The 23,218-nt window shown below is 54.5% G+C and overlaps 4 protein-coding genes and 1 non-coding gene across 5 annotated transcripts; all 5 read left to right on the top strand.

The window, feature by feature from the left end:
* Nucleotides 1-1,693: 1,693 nt before the first annotated feature.
* Nucleotides 1,694-3,908, top strand: LRP88_02937 (LIM domain-containing protein; the record flags this gene model as incomplete). Its single annotated transcript, XM_083239571.1, has 3 exons — nt 1,694-1,808; nt 1,863-1,967; nt 2,017-3,908. 3 exons carry the CDS (start codon nt 1,694-1,696, stop codon nt 3,906-3,908), a joined length of 2,112 nt encoding a protein of 703 aa, XP_083104701.1.
* Nucleotides 3,909-6,205: 2,297 nt separating this feature from the next.
* Nucleotides 6,206-8,979, top strand: LRP88_02936 (DUF3405 domain-containing protein; the record flags this gene model as incomplete). The annotated part of the gene is made up of 2 exons (XM_083239570.1): nt 6,206-6,627; nt 6,684-8,979. The coding sequence occupies 2 exons, from the start codon at nt 6,206-6,208 to the stop codon at nt 8,977-8,979; spliced, it is 2,718 nt and encodes a 905-aa protein (XP_083104700.1).
* Nucleotides 8,980-9,764: 785 nt separating this feature from the next.
* On the top strand, nt 9,765-10,796 carry LRP88_02935 (uncharacterized protein; the record flags this gene model as incomplete). Its single annotated transcript, XM_083239569.1, has 1 exon — nt 9,765-10,796. One exon carries the CDS (start codon nt 9,765-9,767, stop codon nt 10,794-10,796), a length of 1,032 nt encoding a protein of 343 aa, XP_083104699.1.
* A 280-nt stretch (nt 10,797-11,076) lies between these two features.
* On the top strand, nt 11,077-11,192 carry LRP88_02934. Its single transcript, XR_014475157.1, has one exon. It is a non-coding gene; the product is annotated as a 5S ribosomal RNA (ribosomal RNA).
* Nucleotides 11,193-18,945: 7,753 nt separating this feature from the next.
* On the top strand, nt 18,946-22,767 carry LRP88_02933 (uncharacterized protein; the record flags this gene model as incomplete). Its single annotated transcript, XM_083239568.1, has 5 exons — nt 18,946-19,352; nt 19,554-19,583; nt 19,830-20,093; nt 20,655-20,974; nt 21,026-22,767. The coding sequence occupies 5 exons, from the start codon at nt 18,946-18,948 to the stop codon at nt 22,765-22,767; spliced, it is 2,763 nt and encodes a 920-aa protein (XP_083104698.1).
* Between the last annotated feature and the right edge of the window lie 451 nt (nt 22,768-23,218).

Genomic DNA, 23,218 nt, shown 5'->3' with positions numbered 1-23,218 from the left:
CATGGGCAACAGACGGACGCTGTGGCGTCTCGTATGACTTGAGCCGGCTGAGGCCGGACCTTTGTTCTTGTTGCGCTTCTTGGTCGACGGTTGCGGGAATCGTTTGATGAGCAACAGTTAGCAGAGCGCTCCGTGGCCAGTGACGGTAACGCATCTGGACGATTCGCACTGCAAACGTTGGCGTGAGCTGCATGCATCGTCTATCGACGCAGCCAAGAGCCAATTGCGGACTGTTCAACCCTCTTCGGATCACAACGCAACCTTCCGTATCGGTGGAACTGGTGCAGGGCGGCCAGTCCGAACAAAGGACGGTATTGCCCAGGTACAGCGTTGCCCTTGTCCCCGTCTTCCGAAGAGGCAATGGATGCATATGCATCATTGAGGAGGCGAACGAACCGAATCACCGAAGAGCGAGGCCCTGTACTGTAATACCAGGAATGACAGGCCAATCTTGGCTCCCGCAGTGTCTCTGCCATCTCGCCAACCCGCCCTGAAGATTAACCGCATGGCCGCAGAGCCGTGTCTCAGGCCGCCTCCCCACGCACGCCAGCGCCAGGGTGTGCGAACGCTATTCTAGCAGAGAAGCTTCGGCGAAGCAGCCGGCAGGTCGTACAAAGTTTTGGATGCTGGGTCGCGGTTGGAATGTTCGTTACCACAATGCTGGAGGCGACGGCTAAGAATAGCATCCACGGGAGGACAAAGACAAGAGATTGATGGGACGAGCACTTGATCCGATGCATCGATGCGCCGCCACCAACGACAGAGCCGTGGGATGGATGGGGCATGATTTTAGAGTCAAAAAGACAAGCTCAGAACCCACTGACAAGACAGAGACTCACGGATGCTCTGGCCGACCTCCATCATATTCTTCCACACCGCGCCCACCGCAAACCCGTCAGGTTACAAGCCGTCTCGTCGCAGTCACCAACCAGGGGTACAAGGATCTCTCGGCCAGCGCTGTGACCAAGGGCGCCGACGTGAGCCAGGATTAGAGCCTGGGATAAGCCTGCGACCAGCCATTAGTTCGGCCAAGGGTCCCCCCCTTTAGCATCAACCCGCCCACTCGCCCTCCACATTCGAGACACGATGCGCATCGTCCCCTTCTTGCAAGTCGACACCTGACTTTCTTTCCGTCCTTTCACGTCGCAGCCGTGTCCGTGTCGTGTTTCGCCTCTTTCTTTCCGTTTTGTTCCAGTTTTCTGCTGAAGCTGCAAGTCATTTTCAGTTGAACGACGACGAGGCTGGACTCGAGACGAACCGTACTCTCATCCTCGACATCGCTCACCGACTGACTCGCTTGGATACTACCCCGACCACCGACGCGGCAATTCCACAGGGATTCTCGACTCTTCAGTTCAGCTCAAACCGATCTTGACATTGCAGCTTGACAGTTTATCGGCCGTAACGTTCATCACAGCTTTGCCTTTTGGCATCTTTCGCTGCTGTCATCGACCCCAGGAATACCGGTCACAGAACTGGCCTGGGGTACGAATGTAAAGGTCTCACATCAAGCGCTCTACTGAGACGACCGCAACAGAGCCTGCGTTTATCGTCCGTTCTGCGCATTCCATAAGGCCATTCTCGCACTTTGGCTGGCGAAGCTGGACGGCATCGCTTTAATGCAAATTGGAAGAGTTGCTGTGTCGAATAAAGCTGGATATCCTCACCGATTGCGACACAACACACCGTCACCATGGCTGTCCCACGAGAGTCCATGTTTCTACCGACCATCAAGTGTTCGTCATGTGGTCGACAAGTAGAAATATCTCTCATGGGCGAGCACATCTGTACACCTGCAGAACCTGAACGTAAGAACATTAAAGAAAATCCATCTTGCGCCTGGTACTGACTCGATACGATAGTCTCACCGCCGCCAGAGCAGTACGAACCCTACACGCCATACAGCCCAGTACCGCCTCCCGAAAAGCATGTTCGGGTACCGCCATCACTTGACGTCAATGCTGCCAGTGAGTAGGTCTAGCAAATTGGGTTAAGGAGTCGCTGACCATGTTGTAGACCAGCCTTTTCTGCGTCAAGGGCAGCTTACACCGAACAGTGATCTATCACCGCCGGGCGAATTGGGAACCTTTTTTGATTCAGCCCCAACACCTCATGAAGATGACCTGATCATGCCATCTCCGCGCCCGGTCGAGCGACCTGGCGCATATGGAGGCTTCGGTGAGAAGAAGCATGGTCCGGACATGCAACCTCGCTCCATTAGCCCCAACGGTGGAGTTAATAATACTCTGCTCAAACGACTCGATACGATCGCGCCAGGCCCTTTCGATGCTATCCGCAGCCCCTCAGCGACATCACCGTCGTTCCCAAAGGAAATCACTGGCAGTACTAATAACACGATCACTAAGCACGACGATTTTCTGAGTGCATCACCAAAAGACATCTACATTTCGAACAAAACCGACATGTCTACATCTCCCACGGGAAGCAACAACAACAACAACGCTGTACCGCCGCCGCGGCCGTCGAGGGACGACTATGAAGGGCTTGGAAACCCTTATGATTCAGATGACCAGCTTCAACCTCAGCCTTTGGGACTCATCAACCGCTCCGATACATTCCCCAAGTCATCATTTAGGCCAGAGCCACCTCTGAGGACGCCTTCAGCACCGGGAACGAAGCCTGAGCGGGTCAAGGCCGAGGATGGTCGGGGGCATGTATCAAGGCCATCCATGGGACCAGACACATCAAGACCGCCTCCCCCACGCAAGAGTTTGCTTCGGCCGCAAAATCCCGGCAAGATTTCAGCATCAGTCGATCTTGCTGCTGAATTCGGCATCAACAATCCCTACCACACCCCTTCCGACTCGACGTCATCCGGCTACTCGACTTTTAGCCACCAGAGCCGTGGCAGCTCCCAGACCAGCCAAGCGAGATCTCAAGCCCGCCGCGACCATTCAGACGCATCGACTATGGATGGTTTAATGACTGATCTGGAAACCTCAATGGAGAGCCTGGGTTCCAAGGACCCTGCTCCACTACAGGTCCCTTCTCGGAGCAAGTCACCCCTTTCGGAGTCGCCCATGGAAATTTCTCCGAAAGACAACAAGCCGGATTTTACCACTCAAAATGGACCTCAGGTCGAGACCCGAGAACGACCAAGCGAGCAGAACTTGTTCCCGGCCTATGGATCCTCGCCGCAAGACCCATACCATCACGATCCCGTCGCGCAATCAGGGCGTGGAGCCAACAACATCCCCTCCCCTCTGGCACCTCCCATGCGAAAGGGCTCCCAAGATCCCGCGAGGTCTAGGGGCAACTGCAAGGCTTGCGGGCTTGCTATTACAGGAAAGAGTATCTCTTCAGCGGATGGAAGATTGACAGGAAAATACCACAAGGCCTGCTTTGTCTGCACAACGTGCACCCAGCCTTTTACGTCGGCCGAGTTCTACGTCCTCGACGACAAGCCTTACTGCGAGCACCACTATCATAAGCTCAACGGCAGTCTCTGCGGAAGCTGCGCGAACGGTATCGAAGGACAATACCTGGAGGACGAGTTTGCCATCAAGTATCACGTTGGCTGCTTCAGATGTCTCGACTGCGGCCGATCCCTCTCCGAGGGCTACTTTGAGGTGGATGGCAAGTCATACTGCGAACGGGATGCCTGGCGACGAGTCCAACAACCTTGGATCTCTCCCAACGGACAGCCTATGGACCCCAACGGGCCTATGAAGGGACCACCAGCTCGGTCAGCGTCCGGATCCCGACCCCCGAACGGCATGGTTGGCCTCCCCAGCCACCCCGCACAACGGCTCGGCCCTGGCATGGGTCTCCCGCGACCTCCGTATGGCATGCCGCCGCCAGGCCACCGCCTTGCACCCGGACCTCTTGGCCCCCCTGGCCCCCGACCCCGGATGAACAAGCGCAACACTCGCCTTGGCATGATGTAACGACCTGATGTATACTTCGCTTCATATGCTTCGAACGCTACGACGCTATATGGAACACTACCTTGTCTTGTAATATTGATCTTTGACGCGTCCAGGACGCGAATACTATAACTCTGTCTGCTTTTGCTGGTTTTTGTGCGGGGAGTTGAGCTGGCATGTGGACGTTTTTGTCGTTATTATACCCCCCCTGTTTTTTGAACCCTTCCCCGAAGCACTGTTTTGTATAGAGAGATCCCTCCCGGACCTTTTCCTGAGCACCAGTGCGGGCGGCTTTCTTGTCCTGATTTATGGGTATGATCCGTTGCCAGCAATCATGGGGGAGATTTGGAGTATGGGATGAGCATTGGGCAGGATAGGCCTCGGCGGCATAGCATTGTGATGAGTACAGACTTGACGTCTCCCTAATTGAATCATAGTTGACACTACTTTTGATGTTCTTACCGGGATTGTGGTTCCCGAGATGTTGTCCCCCTTGCAATGACTGGATATTAAATGTCTAATTGGGGCCTGTCAACCGAGGATGAATTTGCACCCCTGAACAGAGTGCTTGTCGTTCAAGGTCCCGCTGTGGCTTGCTTTATCTGGACATTTTCCCACGCGACGCCCTCGGCCGTTATTCAGGGGTAAGGGAGGCGACAGGATCGGAACCGGAGGAATTATTGACGCCTAATAATATCAAGCTTCTGGCTTTTTAGTTTCCTAGGACAATGCGGAAAGGCATTGACGAGGGGGGTGGTTCTTGTCTGGGCCACTTTAAAGTTTGAAGCGAGCTTCCTGGTCATGTATAGATCTTCTAGCACTCCCTTGGTCTTGTTCTCCGTGATCGTCTCCTTGAGATAAGCGGCAGAGTCAAGGGTATTGCTCTTGATTTTCTATATAGCTGATAACGGACTGAGTATGACCCTGTTCTCCTTTATCATACGTGGCCGAGGCCAGTCATCTCTGGCAGCACATAACCCACTAGAAGCTATGAGCCGAGGCACAAAAGGATGTCCTGATTGTGGGTTAAAAGAAGAAACAAATTCCAAAATGTCCGTAATGAAGCGTGGAGACGATCCCGTTGCAACGGGAGCTAGGGATTCTTGGCGTCCCGCCCAAAGACCGCGCCTCGACCTTAAGGGTTTTTCCCACTGGGGGGCAGGCTCACGCTGCGCTAAAAGGTTCTGGTTATGGAGAAGCGAGCGGATTCTAAAAGTAGGACGATCAGCGCTGTGCGGAAAGGCTTGGCCTCTTGATGAGAGCCTGGGGAACTTGGCTGTGGTGAGAAGAGTGTGGGACCCGGCCCCTCGGGGTTGTCGCGGGAGTGAAATATTCGAGGTTGACTTGTTTGATACTCAGCCTTTGATGGCAGTGCTCTCATGTCAGATTGATATCCGTTGAACGTGTAAAGAGCAGAGAGTCATTGAATACCTCTGGTTCGTCAAGCAAGGTCGTTGCAGCAAGGGCGGGCAATGTCTATCCATCCAATAGCTCTAATCATGTGAAACCCAGCTTGTGTCTTGGCGAGGTGATTTCACAGCCAGGAGGCTCAATGGGGATGCCCTCGTGTAAAAGGAAGGATGCCGTATTCAAGTTCCATTCCATCTTGACGGTTCTGTGGAATTTACAAGACCCCCAACGGCTCAGGATAGGTTGAAGCGATGGACATGGCGCATGTACAGAGAGCTGGAGTGCTGGAGTTTAGAGTCCCCTCCACTAACGGCGCCGTACGCGCCAGTGTCGCGCCACCTCCTGCCCGCCCGCACACCCATATCCCCCTAATTAGAGTCGGCGGTCCATGTGCTGTCCAATCCATCTGCGCTTCGTCATCCGCACCCCATTCCATCCTATCCCATCCATCTCACCCTCCCTTGAGAACTTGGTCCCTCCCTTTTTCTCTGCCATTCGCATTCGTCCTCTCAAGACGTAGCGTCTGGCCTGTTTTTCTTCTTCTTGCAACGTAGTCCTCTGTTTCTGCGTCCCATCTTGCTTGCTGGCCTTCTTTGACAGAGGCCGCGCCACTCCTTTGCAAGATCTCGGCTCCGAATCGAAAGGGACTTGCATTTTGCGACCTGCTCAAAAAGAGCATACGATCCTTGGCCTTGAACGACTCGGCTCGGCTCCCTTTCGTCGACATTCATCCCTCGCGTCGCACCAAACGACAGTAATCACCTCGTCGTCTTCCGAATGATGCGCCACTGATCGTTGTTCCACGCGTCCACTACCTCATTTTCGATTGCGACGACCTTAACCGATTCTGAGCTACACATCCTCATTGTCTTCTCTATTGGCCATAGTGTTGAATATTTTTGCCCACCATGAAGAAATGGCATCCTCATGGGCGGCGCATGATTGGCGTCAAGCTTCGGCCTAGGTCCATGGTGATAATCACCTTTGCCATGGTGTCGGCCTACTTTCTCCTGTTCAGCGGAAGTCCCAACATTCAAGTTGTCCCCTTCGACCCCAAGGCCCAACCTGCGAGCGGCAATGGCAACGGCGCCAACCCTCAACCCAACGAACAGACCGAGGACCAATACTCTAGCATTCAACGAGAGCTGTGGGAGCTGACAGCTCAAGATCTGAAGGATTGGTGGGATCCTACCGACAACGAGGACCCCAATGATGTTGAGCCTGGCTATGAGACTGATGGAAAGGAGAGAGGCTTCGGAGATCTCGGCAAACTGCAACATGAGAAGGATATGAGAAAGGAATGGAGACACGCTTATTCCGTCACCTCCAAGTAAGTACTCATGATCTCTACTCGCACCAACTCCATGCTAACTGCGCCTGCTCTAGCTTCCCCAATTCGAACCTCATTTACGGAAAGACGCTGGCGAACCTCGAGTTCCAGGAACAGCGATCCGACGACTTTAGCAAAGACTTGCGATTCGACGCTGATGCCGACGTCGAGTACAGTGCCGAGAAGCCAGTTCGCTACGACCCTTATCCTTCATACAACAGCGCCGCCTGGAAGGAGGCTGGCTACGCCCAGTACTTTCCCTGCAAGGGCGCCAATGGAGAGGTTGTCGAGGACCTTCTCGTCTTCAAGGGACGACCGCGCGAGTGGCCGCTCCCTCGCTTTGGTAGCTTCGACGCTTTGAATATGGACCCCAACCTCTGCTGGGAGCGTGAGACGCGACTTGGTCCCTATGGTCTACACCGTCAGTATAAGAAGGTCGGTGGCGAGCCGCAGCCTCTGAACTGGGATACTGTCAACTGGGGTGATCTCCAACGGGCCTGTCTTCACAGAAACGCTCAGCGTTTCGACATGAACAGAGAGCGTGTCAACGAGTACCTCAATGTGTACCCAGAGACTGTCATTGGACCCCAGCTGCCTGAGCAACCCGATGTCCCTGGGCAAGTTGCGCCAGTTTTGCCGGGTGGTGCACCAGCTGAGCAAGCTGCCCCTGGTGCTCCAGTTGCGCCCGTTGCTCCAGTCGCCCCTGTTGTGCCGGCTGGTCAAGCTGATCGGCCAAACCTCATGAAGCGACAAATTGAAGTCACGCTGCAAGCACCCAATGTCGACGAAACCGCATCAGAGGAGGATTCTAACAACGCTTCCAACGAGTCCCCGGACCGGTCTCGCGAAGAGCCGTCAGTCGATCCTCGTGATGGAACTGTCAATGCACCTCGCAACGAGTCCTCCAGCGAGCCTAACACTGCGCCGTCGACCGAATCTCCTGATGGGTCCTCCAATGAGTCTCACGATGAGTCTTTCAGCGAGTTTCGTGATGAAAATGCGGATGAAACTCCCAACAAGCCATTGAACAGCTTCGACGAGTCCTTGGACAAGCACATTCGTGTTGGCAGAAGCACCAAGAACCCCACAACCGGCTTTGTTTCCGAGGCCCGAACTGCTATTCTTCTGCGTTCCTACACCGGCAAGGACTACACCGAGAACGACAAGCAGGTGATTCGTGCCCTTGTTTCTGAGCTGTCTCTCAAGACTGGCGGCCAGTATGAGGTCTTTTTGCTGGTCCAGGTCAAGGACAACAATCTCCGCATCTTTGATGATGACGAAGTTTACCAGTCGGTTCTGTCTCAGAGTGTTCCAGCCGAGTTTCGCAGCATGACGATCCTTTGGAATGACGAAGTTGTCTGGAACCTCTACCCCAAGTTGACCGACGAGGAATCACGAAATGTCCACACAGCGCAGTGGCTCTCTGTGCAAAAGTTCAGCCAAGACTACCCCCAGTTTGACTATGTCTGGAACTGGGAAATGGATTTCCGCTTCACCGGCCACCACTATCACCTTCTGGACAAGCTCGGGGAGTTTGCCAAGGCTCAGCCTCGAAAGTTGCTCTGGGAAAGGAATGAGAGATGGTACATTCCGTTGTTCCACGGCGACTATGACACGGCTTTCCGCAAGGACGTCGAGGGCCGATACAGCGATGATACCATCTGGGGGCCCCCGAACCTGCCCTTCATCAACCCCATCGGGCCCAAGCCTCCGGTCTCAAGCCCTTCGCAGGACAACTATGAATGGGGAGTCGGCGAGGAAGCCGACATGATTACCGTCTCGCCCATGTTCAACCCTATCGGTAGCAACTGGGTCATTGCTAACCAAGTCTGGGGCTACAATGATTCGACACACCGATCCCAGGATGTTCCCCGACGAACCACGATTGTCACGCAGTCTCGAGTCTCCAAGCGTCTCCTCAACATCATGCACGTCGAGAACCTCCGTGGAAACCATGTGGCCTCTGAGATGACGCCACAGACGGTTGCCCTTTTGCATGGTCTCAAGGCAGTGTATGCTCCCCATCCTGTCTTTATGGACCGAGACTGGAACGGAAAGTTCCTCAACAAGTGGTTTAACCCTGGCGAAAATGGTGAATGCGGTGGCCGCGGCAGTCCTATGGGCTGGGGACGCGAGCGAAGATATATCGGTTCAACTTGGTACTACAGAGCCATACCCCCGAACCGACTGTACAACAACTGGATGGGTTGGGTCGACACTGGCATTGGTGGCCGAGAGTGGGAGGAGAGGCATGGCCGCCCATGCCTGCCCCCGATCATGCTGCACCAGGTCAAGAACACCGAGCCAACCTCAGAGGGCCATGAGACCACTTTTGAGCTGGCCTATGGCTGATTTTCAGGCGCCATATGATTCGTGATCTTCTTGTTACCATCTTGCTCAAGGGTCTTGTTGGACCCTCCCTAATGACGGTTCTACCAGGGGATGACATTGTACTATGATTGTGGAAGATACTGTCGCATCGCGTTCTAGAAAGGAAAGGGAGAGAAATAAGAGATGCACAGCCGGGCGTTTTGCGGGAGTTGGGATCCATTGTCGGTTTTTGCATAATGTATGTACCAAGTGTAAGAGACACAAGAACAAGACAGACAGGGAGGAGAGGGATAGAGATAGATGGTCCCTTGAAATGAAAGCTCCACATGTCACTTTTGATCGAACAGCGTCTGTGGTGAATAGAGTGTATCCGAAACACCGTAATTGGGATGAGATCCTCGGTAGATGGGCACGGAGAATAATGTCGTGCTCGTTGGTTCATCGCTGTGATGGTTTTGATGTCCAACTGGAGGTTGAGATGGAGCTTGCTTACGTCGTGGGTGAAGACCCGAGATTTTACCGCTCCATCACCACTCCATCGTCAACGTCACTCACTATATTCACATCACGCTCAAGCAACATCCTCATTCCTAGCATCCTCTATCGAGCATGGATCACGCATGGAGCAGCTTTCACTAGCAAGCGGCAACCCGTCGTCGAGATTCAAGCCACACACGGGCTCCTCACATGGTCGTGGTGCAGCCGCCATGCACGCTCACACGAGACCATGAGCCCTCCTCCAAGTGTGAGATGCTCATTCACTCCATATTGAGGGAGCTATTTTCTGATAAAAAATTTAGACGCCTATGCCGAGGAGATTTCTTCTTGCGAAACGCGGCGCCACTCAGTCGTCGCAAACTCCTACAGGTCCTCCGAGATTTCAGTCGACTCCCCGCTTTGGCTCTTCATCTGTTCCTAGGCCTACGCAGAGTCGCACCATTGCCGACATTGAGGATGTAGAAGAAGTTGGTGATCTCGTTGAGGAGAGTGCTTCAGATGCGGACGATGAAGAGCTTCAAACAAGGAAGCATGTTCCCCTCAACGACTCCATCGAGGTCGAAGACGATGATGTAACGGCTTCGCGGGATGGCAGTGTCGGCATCAGCATCTCTGAAGACGATGAGGAGGAGATGTCTCGGAGGTCTATCGAACGTGAATCGCCCGAACTATTAAATTTGCTTCATGACACATCTCCCCTGGAAGAGAGAGAGCCCAAGCGGCGAAGAGTCTCAATCTCACCAATGCCCGAGTCAAGCCCTCTTGGCGAACACCACTATCTAAATGAAGACAACCTCCAAGAGGCGGAAGAGAGAGAGCACACGCCTACGCAGAGTTCGGTAGAGAGTCTGCAGGATGCTATCCCAACACACGATGAGGCCAGGGCACCCCAACAGCCAACCTTTCGCCCGCCGCCGCGTTTCAAACCAGCAGAGGTCGACCCCACGGTCGAAGGTCTCCCCGCCGCCTTTTCCCCCCAGCGCCGGGGCGCAAAGTATGTGGCAGGCGGGCTTGCCGCCGGACTGCAGGGGTGGCTCTCGGAGGTGAAGGGCTGGGAGGGCACGGTCCCGGCCGCTGCCGCCGCCGCCGTGTCTGTTGTCAAGGTGGTTGTGGAACAGGTTCGGCCGGGCCGCCGGATGTACTTGGTCACGGGCCGGGCGGGCGATGACGGTGCTGCGCCGGCGAGGAGGTTCCTGCTCGCAGGTGAGGGGAGGTTGACGGGACTTGGACAGAGGGCGGTTGTTACTGTCGGAAACGTTGTCGAGGTCGGACAGCCAGTGTGGGACGTCGAGTTGGATGGGCAAGTTTGGACTGTTGCATGCGATTGGGGAGTATCTTGACAGGAGAGGAGAGTTGTGTGTAGGTTAACTAGAGAACCTCAAGCTGTCAACCGGCCTTATAGTGTGCCAGAAGAGGGAAGTTACTTACCGGATATATCGAGTGGCGTACGACAACCAAGTTAGAGTCTATTCCGCAAGGCATCATCCTCGCCATCGTCTTCCACAACTCCTGGAGTTCATAGACTTCAGATACTCAAGTCATAGCTTGTCCTGTACAGCCCTAGCTTTCAACTCCATCCACACGCAGCCCTATAGAGCCTCTCGACATCAAACCGAGCACATACGACCATAGGCGCTAGAGAATACGGGATCCCGTCCGCTCTCCCTTAGTCAAACTGGCGACCGCTGGAGTAGTAGTCGGGTCGGTGACGACCGGCGAATGCCCGGTGTTGTATGTTTTTTGCCCCATCTTTTTGCTTCTCACGATGTCTGCTCAGTAAGTGCCGAGTTACTGTGCGTCAAGCCACTCAACTCGGCACATGCTCAGTACTAAAAGAGACAGATTATGTCTGAGCCCCTCTCCTCACCGTCAACTCTACCGGGTCTTTCAATACCACCATCTGAACTGTCACAGAGAAAACTCAGGTGAGGAAACGGTGTGCGAAACCTCTTCTGCATGTGCTTGCGGGGGGACAGCTCCTCGGCTATGCGTGCTGTGCCGTGGTAAGCGCCCTGAACTGTAAGCGAGATTCTACAATTTAGCTTTGATGATCCTATACTCTCTCCTGTTCGTCACGGTGGTGGAAATCAGGCCGCGAAATGGGCACAAGGTCGGCAACGCAACGGGGCATGTGTGGGCAGATCAGTTCAACACTCTGTCTGCCATACACCTCCCCCTGGTTGCTGCCTCGGCTTGGAAGCGAGAAGTCGTTGTCCTTCAGCCTCGGTCAGTGAAACAGCAACAATGGCCTAGAGACAACTCAAGTGCACGTGTTGATCCCTCAAAGGCTTGGTTTCTCTGACGCGTCTCGTCCACGTTCCTGATCAACAACACAGAAAAGAAATATAGGCACCCCCACTAAGAGATGGCAAGGCTATATCAGAAGGCTGCTAGGCGATGACAATAGCCAGGCGTGTAAGCCCTGCCATCATCTATACGGCCTCGATCGCCTTGACTCACATTCGTCTTCTCTTCCCTTCGCTGGCGTTCGATGAACCAACAATATCCCATTTCAATCCGCAAGAGCGCTTATCTCGCTGAAGCCATCCTTGTAGATATGACACGTCTTCCAATCAGCGTCACACCGCTTAAAGAGGGCCCCTTTCTGCATAATATACTGCTCTTAAGCCTCTTCGCGCGCACAGGGGAGCTCTTCAGGTGCCGGAGGGTCTATGGGATGACTGGACGTGGCACGGTGCCCGAGGGCGGCTCGCCCAGCATGAAGAAGGCTGCCTCTTAATGGGAGCGTTATGCTTGGATGCCACCTGTTGGTGTTGCGCTGCGGCGGTGCCGAGGGGTTGGTTGGTTGGTTGGATGCCTGCTCACGCTCCACGGGAGTGGAGATCCATGGCGAGTTGGAGGTTGGTTGCAGGATGCTGATGATGGGATGGGATGAATGCCAGATGAAAGGCTAGACGATTGCCAACAGACGATTTCAATGCGACTAGGCTGTGGGTGAGGCTTCCCTCTCTTTGATCCGATCTGGGCGCAGCTCAATCTGTTGTATTGCGAGCTGGCGGGACACGCGTCTCAGAGCAACACACGGCCATCCGTTCTCGACAAGATGAAATCAAGAGACAGGGATAACGCCCTGAATCCAGAACACAGACAATGGCGAATCTGAGCGGCAACCAGCGGCTTCTCGTTCCAGGCCAAGTCACCACCATTTGCGTAACTGTAGTTATTCGTGAGAGCCCGCTGCAGCCGCGTCTCGAGCACTGAAGCTTGGATCAGACAATCTGCTCAACCGACGGGACACTCATCCGGGCCCTCCTCCATCTCGCCACCTCCTGCAAGCTGAAGCCCTCGGCCTCTGTAGTTACCCTGCCCATCCTGGGTAGTAGGCTCTTGTGTGCGTCAAACCCCCCAGTGGGGGCCCAGAGATTGAGCCTTCGCTCTGACATGAGAAAGCCGATCTACCTTGGTAAGGAAACCGTTTGTTACCAATTCTTACCCGAAAGCCATCATCTGTATGACCATCTTCAAGTGGATTCTTCCGTTCATTAGCTGTTGAGAAAGATTCTTGCAAGCGGACTGAGTTCCTGGAGGTTGCGAGGCCTTGAAGCCGCAACCCTCAGGCAAACTCCCTTCTGAACAACGCACTAACTCTGCATCCGTCTCTGCACATCCTGAGCCGTGTGTTAGTTTGCGCTTGGGTGCAGAGAGTTAACGAATTGGCTCTGTTTCCTCATGCCGCACGTCCTTCAGGTTGAGCGGCTCGCTGACCACCATGAAGGCCATCATGTTATGCCATGGCAGCAACTCGAGTCTGCTTCACCGACTTTATGCTGGCGGTAGAGTCTTGGCTCTTCTCTCTCTTTTGACGATGCTTGCTTCATGCAAAAGATAGGGATCCAAGGGTACGGGTCAAGTGTCACCCATCTAATCCGCCGCGGCTTCAGCCAAGCATTACCCTACAGACTTTGTTTAAGTGCGGTGGCTAGACGCAGCTTAACGGTAGTTCGGGTCCTCAGTTATAGGCAAGGGGCGGTATAACATCTAATGATGCTGTGCACTTTTCGGTAGCCCCCGCATGAAACAGGTCTCCGGGGTCAAGGGTTCGTTGGCAGCGAGCGCTGATATCATCCAAACCCAACAGCGAACAGCAATGCGAAAGACTGGAGTCCTGTATGAATTCAGCAGCTCGATCTCGGACCGACGAGAGCAATATGCCCTCACCTTGATCATCTCGATACTCCATCACAGTCTCGATTGAACCTCACTCAGCTCCCTGACCTAGGAGTGCATTCTGGCCACATGAATATCAGGCCTGCATGCTTACCTTGGGCATTGAGTCTAGCCTCTGGGCTCCACCGGTGGTTATTTTTTACTCTTTGACCTTATCGATCCACCTCGAGGTTCCCGGTGGTGGTGGTGGTGGTGGTGATGCTTGCTGCTGCCTCGATCCTCGATGCGTACCAAGCTGGATTCATGCCCCTCTCCCTCTGCCCGAAGGTGGCACACCTGCTATTTTGGAGTAGTACATGCCTCTCACCTTCTCGTACTCTTCCCCCCATAGACTGACCTGAAACAAATTCTTCATTCGTCTGCAGGTGCCAGACTAGCGCAGTGTCCGTCGCCCGTCGGCGTAGAAAAGCATTTTGTTTGACGCAGCCGAGCCCCCGGGGCGCGGAGCCGGGAACGCCCAGGACGGTGGATGGATGGACCTGCACTAGTGTCAGGTCGAGTCACGATGGGCAAATGGCGTCTTGCAAACTGGCGGATTGGGGGGGCCGAGAACAATGCTGTCCATGGGCGTCGATTGGGTGTTTTGGAAAGGCTGGCTCGGCTGGCGAGCATTGAGGTCCACCAGCGTGTGAAGCACTTTCAAGCATGCCCCCTGCTCCAAGCAAGTCGTAGTAGTGGTCGAGGTACACTAGACTTCGGTCCGTCAACAAGATCCAGGAATCCAGGAATCCAGAAACTCAGGGATTCGAAGGGAAGGTTGGCCGGGGTGGATATGCCGGGGTGTTTCTAAAAACAGAGGCGGAATGTTGTCGAGGTGGGAGGGCCGGGAGATTGGAGGATCTGCGAATGATGCGCAGGAAAAAGAAAGGGATCTCGCCTGTCAAACGGGCTGAACCATGACAGACAAGACCGTTGACCTCTGTTTCGGCCATGCACCTTGCAAAAAATCAACCATCATGAGGATATGCCTTGCTGGGACGGGTCGACAGCGCACAAGGGGGGGGGGGAGGGCTCAAGCCAATGGCTGTTTATCCTCGTCAAATCTGCTGCATGCAGGGCTCCCCCCGTCGGATCGACTTCCAGAGAAGTGTCAGGGGCGTTTCGAGAAGAACGATGCTGCCGTCAGTGCGAGCGACTCAGCTGGATGAGCAGCAGTAAGTAATTCTTGCGAGGAGCTAGCCCAAGCCATAGGTGTCGCGCAGGAACTCTGTTTGGGACTTGAACGTCCCATCGCATCGCATTGCCGATAGCGTCGCCGTGGTGGAGTGGTAGGATTGATGGGACAGGTGGTGATCAAACAAGTGTCGCCGCGAAGACTTCTAGTCGCAGTCTACCGCGCTTCTGGCGGCGTTTCGTCCTTCGTCCCGGCCCTAGACACCTCATAAGTTATTCTATTTCCGGTTGTTCCTCCGTGATGGAACAGGTACCGGGGAGGGGTGCCCGTGTTTGAGAAGTTGGTGTTGGACACTTGACGATGCAGCACCCCTGACAACAGCAGCATGCGGTGAAGAGCCCCGAGACTCAAGTCGACATACATGAGACGAAACTTGCCAGTTGGATCAACGCGCGGATCTAAAATGAGTCGGAGCGTGTATCAGCACCTATCCGTGCCAGGAGTCAGTCCCGCCCTGGTTCCCGCTAGTGACTGGCGCGCCTGCATCACACACCAACAAGCTTTGGAGAGATGGAGGCCTGGTCTGGGTCGGTCTGGGGAATGAGTTCGTGATGTGGGAGGAGAAATTGAAGGTTTGCTGGGGCTGTTGCGAGGAACTCTAGCTCTTACACTTCCGGGCTGAGCGCCGCCTGCTCTTTCCCTCCGTATGTACAGTAGCTAGCTAGTCAGGTTAGGCAAGCAGCTAGGGCTGGCTGCTTCCTTCCTTGATCATCTTCTGGAACTTACCGTTGGATGATGATGCTGGTTGGCAGGTGGCCCTTCCCCCCTGCTCTCCGCTGCTAATCATTCAGCGTCCCAAGCTTTCATCCATACCAATTTTCGTCTCCCCGCCAAATGGAACGTCACTTACAGACAACACCAACGACATCAAGACATGATGCACCTTGCTGTTCATCTATGTGTTTGTCCCTGTGTTTACAGATATGAACGAATTTCACATGTGTCTGCGCTTGTGCTAAACGGTCGACGCTCATTTTTTGCAGGAACTAACAGCCTTGAATCCTCCTCACCTTGGATGTCTCACCTCACTTCAAGGCTCAAGCCCCAGGGCAGCCCTCCTTCACCTGCCTGATGTGTAACGATGGCCCTGGACAGGATTACACAGACAGCACACACTTTCCCGCCCCGTTCTCAGCCACCTGAGCCGTTTGCACGACAAGGCAGAGGCTAAATCCAGCTCGAGCACGCGCATGAATTATCCTTGTGCGCCACCGCCTGTTGCTGCCGCTGACTCGGCTGAAACTTGCCTAGCCTCACCCTCGGCTGGGACCCAGGAACCTGCTCAACCATTGAGCCTCTCCCACAAGCCGAACCTTTGCTATCTCTACCATGACATCCCTGACACCTCTCCGGCGGCATCGTCCTGGATCCTGGCCTGCGACAGCTCGCGCATGAGGCGTGGGGCATGCTATCCCGACCCGGAGCAGCTTGCGACCCCCCGTCATTCCCATTTTCAACACCATTGGCATTGTTCGCCAACGTCGAGCCTAGTTTCGTGCTCCATACTTCGTACTTCATCCATACCTACCTGCGATGCGGTCCACATCGACGAGGCCCACGATTGTCTTTGAGTCTCTCAGCCTGGCCTAATCAGCCTTAGTTCTCTAGCCCGGCTGGCTAATCGACGTCATGGTGATGGGCACTTACCAAAAACACTTCTTTGACCCTGTTGTCACCTGAAGCTTCGACCAGCCGGAAGAAGCCCACACTGCGGTGTGCAATGTAACGCGATCGAGTTACGGAAATTAAGTCAACCGGCATCATCCCATCACCTTATTTGTCCCCCCAGATCTATGACAGCCGCCCTAGGCGTTGCGGCTTTCTGCTACTGGTCCCAGACAGGCAATGCCTTTGCCCGGCCTGCTAGACTGGTGTGCGGGAGGCGTGGCTGTTTGCACAGCTCTATTGCTATTCTTGGCGTTTTCAACACAATTCAACCATTACCTCGAATGCCGTGATTAGATGGGCCGCTTCAACTTGGTCAGAACTGTCTTCATCGTCATGCCATGAGGAGACGGTAGCTGAGCGGATAATGCGCCTACGCTTGCCGGAGTCATGGCATAGGACGCGGCAGCCGATCACATCAAGACAGTGGCCGAAAGCCTGGCCGCCGCGGCCGACGGCTGCGCGGAGCGGCTGCCCATGCTCTGCCGTGCAGCTTCCCGCTACCGCGTCTTCATTAACCTAGATGATCCGCCGGGTCGCAAGATGCCACCCAGGGCCATCCCCAACGCCCAGTCTCGGTATCTCCCGATCAGCTGTCGACTAGTACATGGGCGTCCTCTACAGCGGGCACCCAGGCCTGTCTGCGATGTTGCAGCGGTCGTGTGCCTGTCAGTCCTTTCTTCTGGTGGCATGGATTGCATCCCCAGACTCCGGCCCCGTGGCACACAACCACTTTTAGAACACTTTGAGGCACCCAGGACCCCTGGGAAAAGTTTCACGCATCAGAGCACGTATCGGCTTGCAGGTGGATAGGCGGCTGCGCCTCTCGGTGACCCTCTCCGAGTGCAGCAGCTCTGGAAAAGGGGTGCTGTCGCTGCGCTGATGTGGGATATCCATCTTTTGACTCCTTCAGCCCAATAGCTCGCCCGGCTTGTGTGTGGCCCTGGCCGAGTTGGCCCTTCCCTCGTTTTGACTCCTTGACCCTGTCCGGACAATTTATTCCCTTGTGGAGATCATGGTTCGGACGGGGCTTTCAACGCCATGATCTACGACCCGTCATGCTTAACCAACAAGGGTGCTCCGTCACTCGAAACTGCCGGCAAAACAATAGGTAGTCAATCTTGGGTAGCCCTCGCTTGGCTCGGCTGCCTCTTGAGTTCTCCATCGCGGTCTTTCCTTGGCGCCACGATACTAGGGCTGTCCCGGCGCTGTCTTACCTAGTAGGGCGAGTCGACCCATGGCTCAACGGCTGCCCGAGAGCACGCTGAAGAAGCTGACCAGATGGCCCCAGAATGGCATTCCTCTGGTCATCGACACTTTATGCACTGCGGCGCCGTGTCTGTGCTACCGGGACAGGACCGACTGCCGCAGTCTTAGTCTGGCCCGTTACAATGATGATGCTGGTTCCCGCTGCAGGCCAACGTTTTGGTCTTCCTGACCCCCTACATCCCAGGATTGCGATCGCGACTTTTCCTCTGGCTGAAAACACAGACCCTAGGCAGTCTAGCCTTTATCCATACGTCTTGTGGAAGACCCTGATCCTGGGCGATTCCTTGTCTTCTTGATCCACACCCATTCAGCCCTCTGTTCTCGACCCCCCCAAACCCCAACCCCAACCCCAAACGACTACCGTCTTCGAACCCTACCGACCACTTCATGCGTTGTCCATCTAGTCATAGCGTCTGGCGACTTGCCTTCCTGTCGTGGCAGATTCGTCTCATCTCTTTCTTTTTCCTTCCTGAACCAAAGCCGTTGAATGTTGCTCGCTTCTGTATCCGCAACTCATCTCTGGGCTTCTTCCCTGTCAGACTCCGTCTTTAATTAAAGTCGATATCTTCGAGACGGAACGGCTCCGACGATCTAGAGCTTCGGGGACCATATCCAACACGTACGGAGCTGAAAGTCCCTGGCCCTTGAATAGATCGACAGCCGACTTCTTCGATTCAAGCGGGTCAGATTCTATTTATCTGACGCTTCTGCCGCCTTTACCATCCTTCACTCCCACATCGAAATACGAAAGAGACCCGTCTGCCAAGTTTCACATTGCCCAGCGACGAGCCAGCATCCCAGTCTCGAGGACAGCATACAAGAACGGACGACCCCCTTGGAGCTCTTCAGGTCGAATCCCCAAGCACCCACCGATCTCTATTCCTCTCCATCCGACCAGCCTCCCGGTTCTATGGAGTGCTTGTTAACCTAATCAATAATTGCCCCGGGACGAGATCGAACCGTTTCTAGCACGCTTCAGCTATTATCATGAGACAATAATCGTTTGTACCATCTCACCACTATCCCTTACGACGGAACCAGACCTCGCTCGACACTACAGCCATCTTGTCGACTTCTTGTGTCAGTTCCGTTCCTAATCAACTGGAAACAACACCCACGCCTAACACCCCCAGAATCTCACAACTTTATCTTAATCCATTATTCTTAAACACATTTCGACATCGTCTTCAGCCATGAAGATTGAATCGATCCTCAACCAGTCCACGGGGCTAGGGCCTGGAGCGGAAAGCAAAGGGGACAGAACATCGCCGTCTGGTCCGAAGAATGGCCCAGAGGGGCCTTACTTCTCGCTGCCAACTCCTTCTCCAGAATGTGCACCCTCTAAAACAGCCAGTGGACAGCCAGACAGTCGAACCCGGACTCCCTGGGATGCAGGCGGCTACTCTCTACCCAGAGAACCCAGCTCAAACACTTCCTCACGATCGTCCTTCGCTTTTCTCTCACCGAGAGACCATAGGGACACTGCGAGACCTACTGATGCATCAAATGATTCCAATTATCACTCCCGACGGGTGTCTATGGAAACGTCAACAACTGCAGTGTCTCCCGGCGTCGCAACGCCTTACTCTTTACCAGTTCGGTACGCAGCAATTTCCCATCGCTACTGTTACCACACATTATGGAATCTGATATGATGTTACTCAGGATGCATTCCATTCCAGATGTTCAGCAGGATTCATGGACTTCAACGCAGTAGGTTCTATGTCCTTCATCTAGGCCAGTCTTGGCCGAAGCCCCTCATTGTATTTCGTAGTCTCGTCTGACAGATCGACCATCACAGTGAAGTCCGCCCTTCACATCACGCAAGGAGGTCAGTATCTTTCCTTTGCTTTTTAGTACCTGCGATTCCTATAATCTTGGACCCTTCCTCTTGTCTCCTTCTATTTAACTTTTTAGGTCCTGCCCTTCTTTGAGCTCCCGTATGCTAATGCTGGTAAAGATCCAGTGTTTGGACCGATTACAACGTAACCCCTGGCACAGGAAACCACAAGGTCTCGGATAGTCGTAGCAGCTTCTCGTCTTGCTGTTCATCGACCTTCTCCGCTGGGCACTCGAGGATCTCTTCTATCTCAACCATCAATGGGAGCCACCACTTGGGTTCTGGAATCGCCGACTTGGAGGCTAAACTGGAACGTCTCCCGAGACTGACAGCACCTCCGCCACCAGCTGCCCCTACACCTTCTCCCAAGCCAGAAGCCCAGTTGCCCCGAGCTGTTGGAGCAACTTCCGCTGGGACATTATCCTCCAGCAGCCCATCTGACTCACTCTTAGAGGCTCGGATGATGAAGCGCAGGCGTGGCCATCTATCTCAAGACCAAAGGTGAGCTGTTCTCTCGCTGTTTTTCAGAATCGTGCGACCACACCGCCCCCCTTATCCCATCTCCAACAACCCAGCTATGAGGGACCCATCCGATGTTACGCTCCGTGAATAGGCAGGAGAGGTTTTTTTTCCGAGTCAAAGGCACGGGAATTCCATATCAGTGGACTCGACCGTCCGCTGGCCCTCACATGCCGCTATTGACGTCAGTGAATCGCGAATGGGGCTATTTCCTATTGTCACGAGAACAATAGCTGCCTACTGCAGCGCTGCCGTAAAGGGCTGGCAGTTGGGGTTGTCAAAGCTGCATGGCTAGAAAGAGAACTCTCGTCTGTGCATCACTGCCACAAGCCGTCCTCGGAAAAGCGAAGGCTGTTTATCACCCCCTGGTGACTCCCGCCGTCCTCTATTGTGAAACCCTTTTGAGCAAACGTCTTCTTCACCAAACAAAACTCGGTTGCTCTGCTGTTTGCCCTTTTCAAACCCCCTCATTGGCGCTCCGTCTGCTCTCGATCTTCCACCATATATCGAGTCCTCGAGCACATGCTGACTTCTTTCTTCCAGCAACTTCAGGCCCAGAGACCACTTCTTGCATTCTTTAGACCGCGTCCATAAGCGTACCATCTCTGCACCCAACCCCCCTCAAAGCTCTGCTTCAGCTTTCACTCGCATCCCTACGACTTTGCCGTCGCTCGCATCCGGGCATTTCGAGGCAACATTGTCGCCATCGCCTCGCCTCAACATCGCCCATCAACGTGCAGGTTCTGAGCACAATCAGTGGTGCCGCCTGGAAGAGATCTCGCCAGCTGCTAGTATGGCCACGAGGTCTCCTTCGCGTGAGATTTACGATAACGAGAGAGCCATGTCCGCCAACGACATTCAAGGTAAGTGCTCTCCCGCTTCTATGTTCTCGAGACTCGACTAACTCCATCAAGCTGCTTCTCGCGGCGCTATGCCTCAAGCTGGCCCCAACGATCGCGTCCTCACAGCTTGCCGCCGCTTCAGAAAGGTGGAGGTGAACAAGCCTCTCGAAGGAGGCGATATTTGCATGGCAGTCGAGAACTGTACCACAGGTTCCGTCCCACGAAAGGTCATTTCCCACCTTTTTGGTCGCAACAAGGTCTGCACTCGCCGCATCCCTGAAAGGGTCTGGGTCTGCATGTGCCGCAAGCATTACCAGCGAATGCGGTACCGAAAGGGTGCAGACTTCAGCGTGACGCAGATCGGGATGGTCTATGAGCAGATTGTTCGCATGATCTTCTGGAGCCGAGGTTTGGAAAGCGCCAACAGAGTCAACCAAGAGGCCATTACCATTCGATCCTGGACATTTTCAATCCGCAAGCGGGAGCTTAAGCGTCTCGTTGACACCAACGGGCGGGACCTTGTTCCTCGATGGATTGTTCAGAGCCTAGGAGATGGAAAGACTCATGACGAGATCCTCGATATTGTCGAACGCCTACACCATGAGATTCAACAAGGTATCCTGAAGGATGTCCCCCCTGTCGAGTTTCTTCCCGAAGTTGTCGACGCCTACACCAACGTTCCTGCCCAGCTCTCCACTCACATCAACCGCGAGAGTTCCAATGAGGTTGACGTGTCAGCCATCAACCGGTCTGGCCGCCTGGGGCAGCTTGGAGAGGCTACAGAGTCTCCCATCTCTTTTGTCAAGGACTCTTCACCCCTCGAACCCGTCCAAGAGGAAGGGTCCATGAGCGAGCGCAGCAGCGAGGCCTTTTCTTCGCCCACTCCCCCCGCAACTTTTGACGATCGCCAGTACGGGCTCAGGCCTGGCCATCACAACCAGCAGCAGGCCGATGATGCACACAGCCACACGGCCAACTACGCGTTCGGAGCCAGATCCCCCCTTGTCGGCCCTGGCATGACTGCGTTTGCCGACAGACGCGGTAGCGTCCCCTATTATGACAGTCAGAACCCAACACAACCCTCACTGAATCACTTCGGTATTAATTATCAACTGCAGGCTCCAGCGAGCGATCCCCGAGGATCACACGATAGCATGTTTCATGCTCCGGGCACCTATGCAGGTGGCGGCCAACGTGGCCCAACTGATTTTGTGCTGATTGATAGACCCTCCAGCTATTTGAACACTTCGGAAATAATGCCACAGGGAGGCTACGAGATGCATCCCGCAGGCTACGGTAACCTTGGCACTCGTGAAGCCCATGGCCTGTATGGTACACCAGGTGAATACCAGGCCCCGCCCATCTACTTCAACCACACTCAGCGAGTTGCCCCGGCACGGGCTCAAGAGGACGAACGGTACTACCGTGAGCCATTGCCCCCCCGCTCTCGGGTTAGCGCGGTAGATCAGGATGCTTTGCTGCTCTTGTCGATATCCGAAGAGCCGTCGACTGCTTACCAGCAGCCTCTTGAGGCTCAGGATCTTGCCTGGTACCATGGCGAGGCTGGATCGAACGTCAGCGCCGGGCGCACCATGAACCAGGCTCCGTGGCAGTCTGCGGCCCACGGCTACGAGGATGGTTCCCCCAGCTTGCGTCAACGCTCGGGAAATTACTCGCCTGACCGAGAGGCGACTGTCTCTCACAGCCCTGGTTGCCATCCTCAGCATCGTGGCATGGTCGGATTTGACGACAACCATTCCCGCGGCCATCATTCTGGCTACCAGCCAGACGAGCCGATTGGCGACGATGAGTAATACTACGATGGATATGGCACCCGGAAACTCGGCAAGAGCGCATTTTGAACAGCATCTCGACCACGACTTGGCACGGGATATCACGGCATGGCTTACGACAGGGGACTGGTTTTTTCTCTGCACTTCGGCCGCCCAGAGACTTTGATTTCTAAGAATTGTATGATTAAGGGGACACGGTTTTCATTCAGCACTCGCGCGGTCTCTGTCAGGGGTCCGGTTTCTGCATTTCGGCTTTGTGTATTCGACTCACTTCAGCGCATGAATGACGGTCAATGAATTAATGGATGGTCACAATGGAACAACGAAAAGGCTGTAAAGGAAGGGACTGGTATGGATGGTAATGGAGTTGAGGGGTCTCTGGAATTCGCATGGTAGTTCGTCCCTGAACTTGCAGGGGCTTCCGATGATGGAGAGGATCAGGGACAATACCAATTGCTATGGGGGCAAGGTA

This window comes from Fusarium phalaenopsidis, assembly GCF_050370095.1.
Source record: "Fusarium phalaenopsidis strain FUZ10S chromosome Unknown contig_32286, whole genome shotgun sequence".
Taxonomy (NCBI): domain Eukaryota; kingdom Fungi; phylum Ascomycota; class Sordariomycetes; order Hypocreales; family Nectriaceae; genus Fusarium; species Fusarium phalaenopsidis.
The sequence above is the reverse complement of the archived record's forward strand: the minus strand, read 5'-3'. Positions and strand labels throughout refer to the sequence as shown.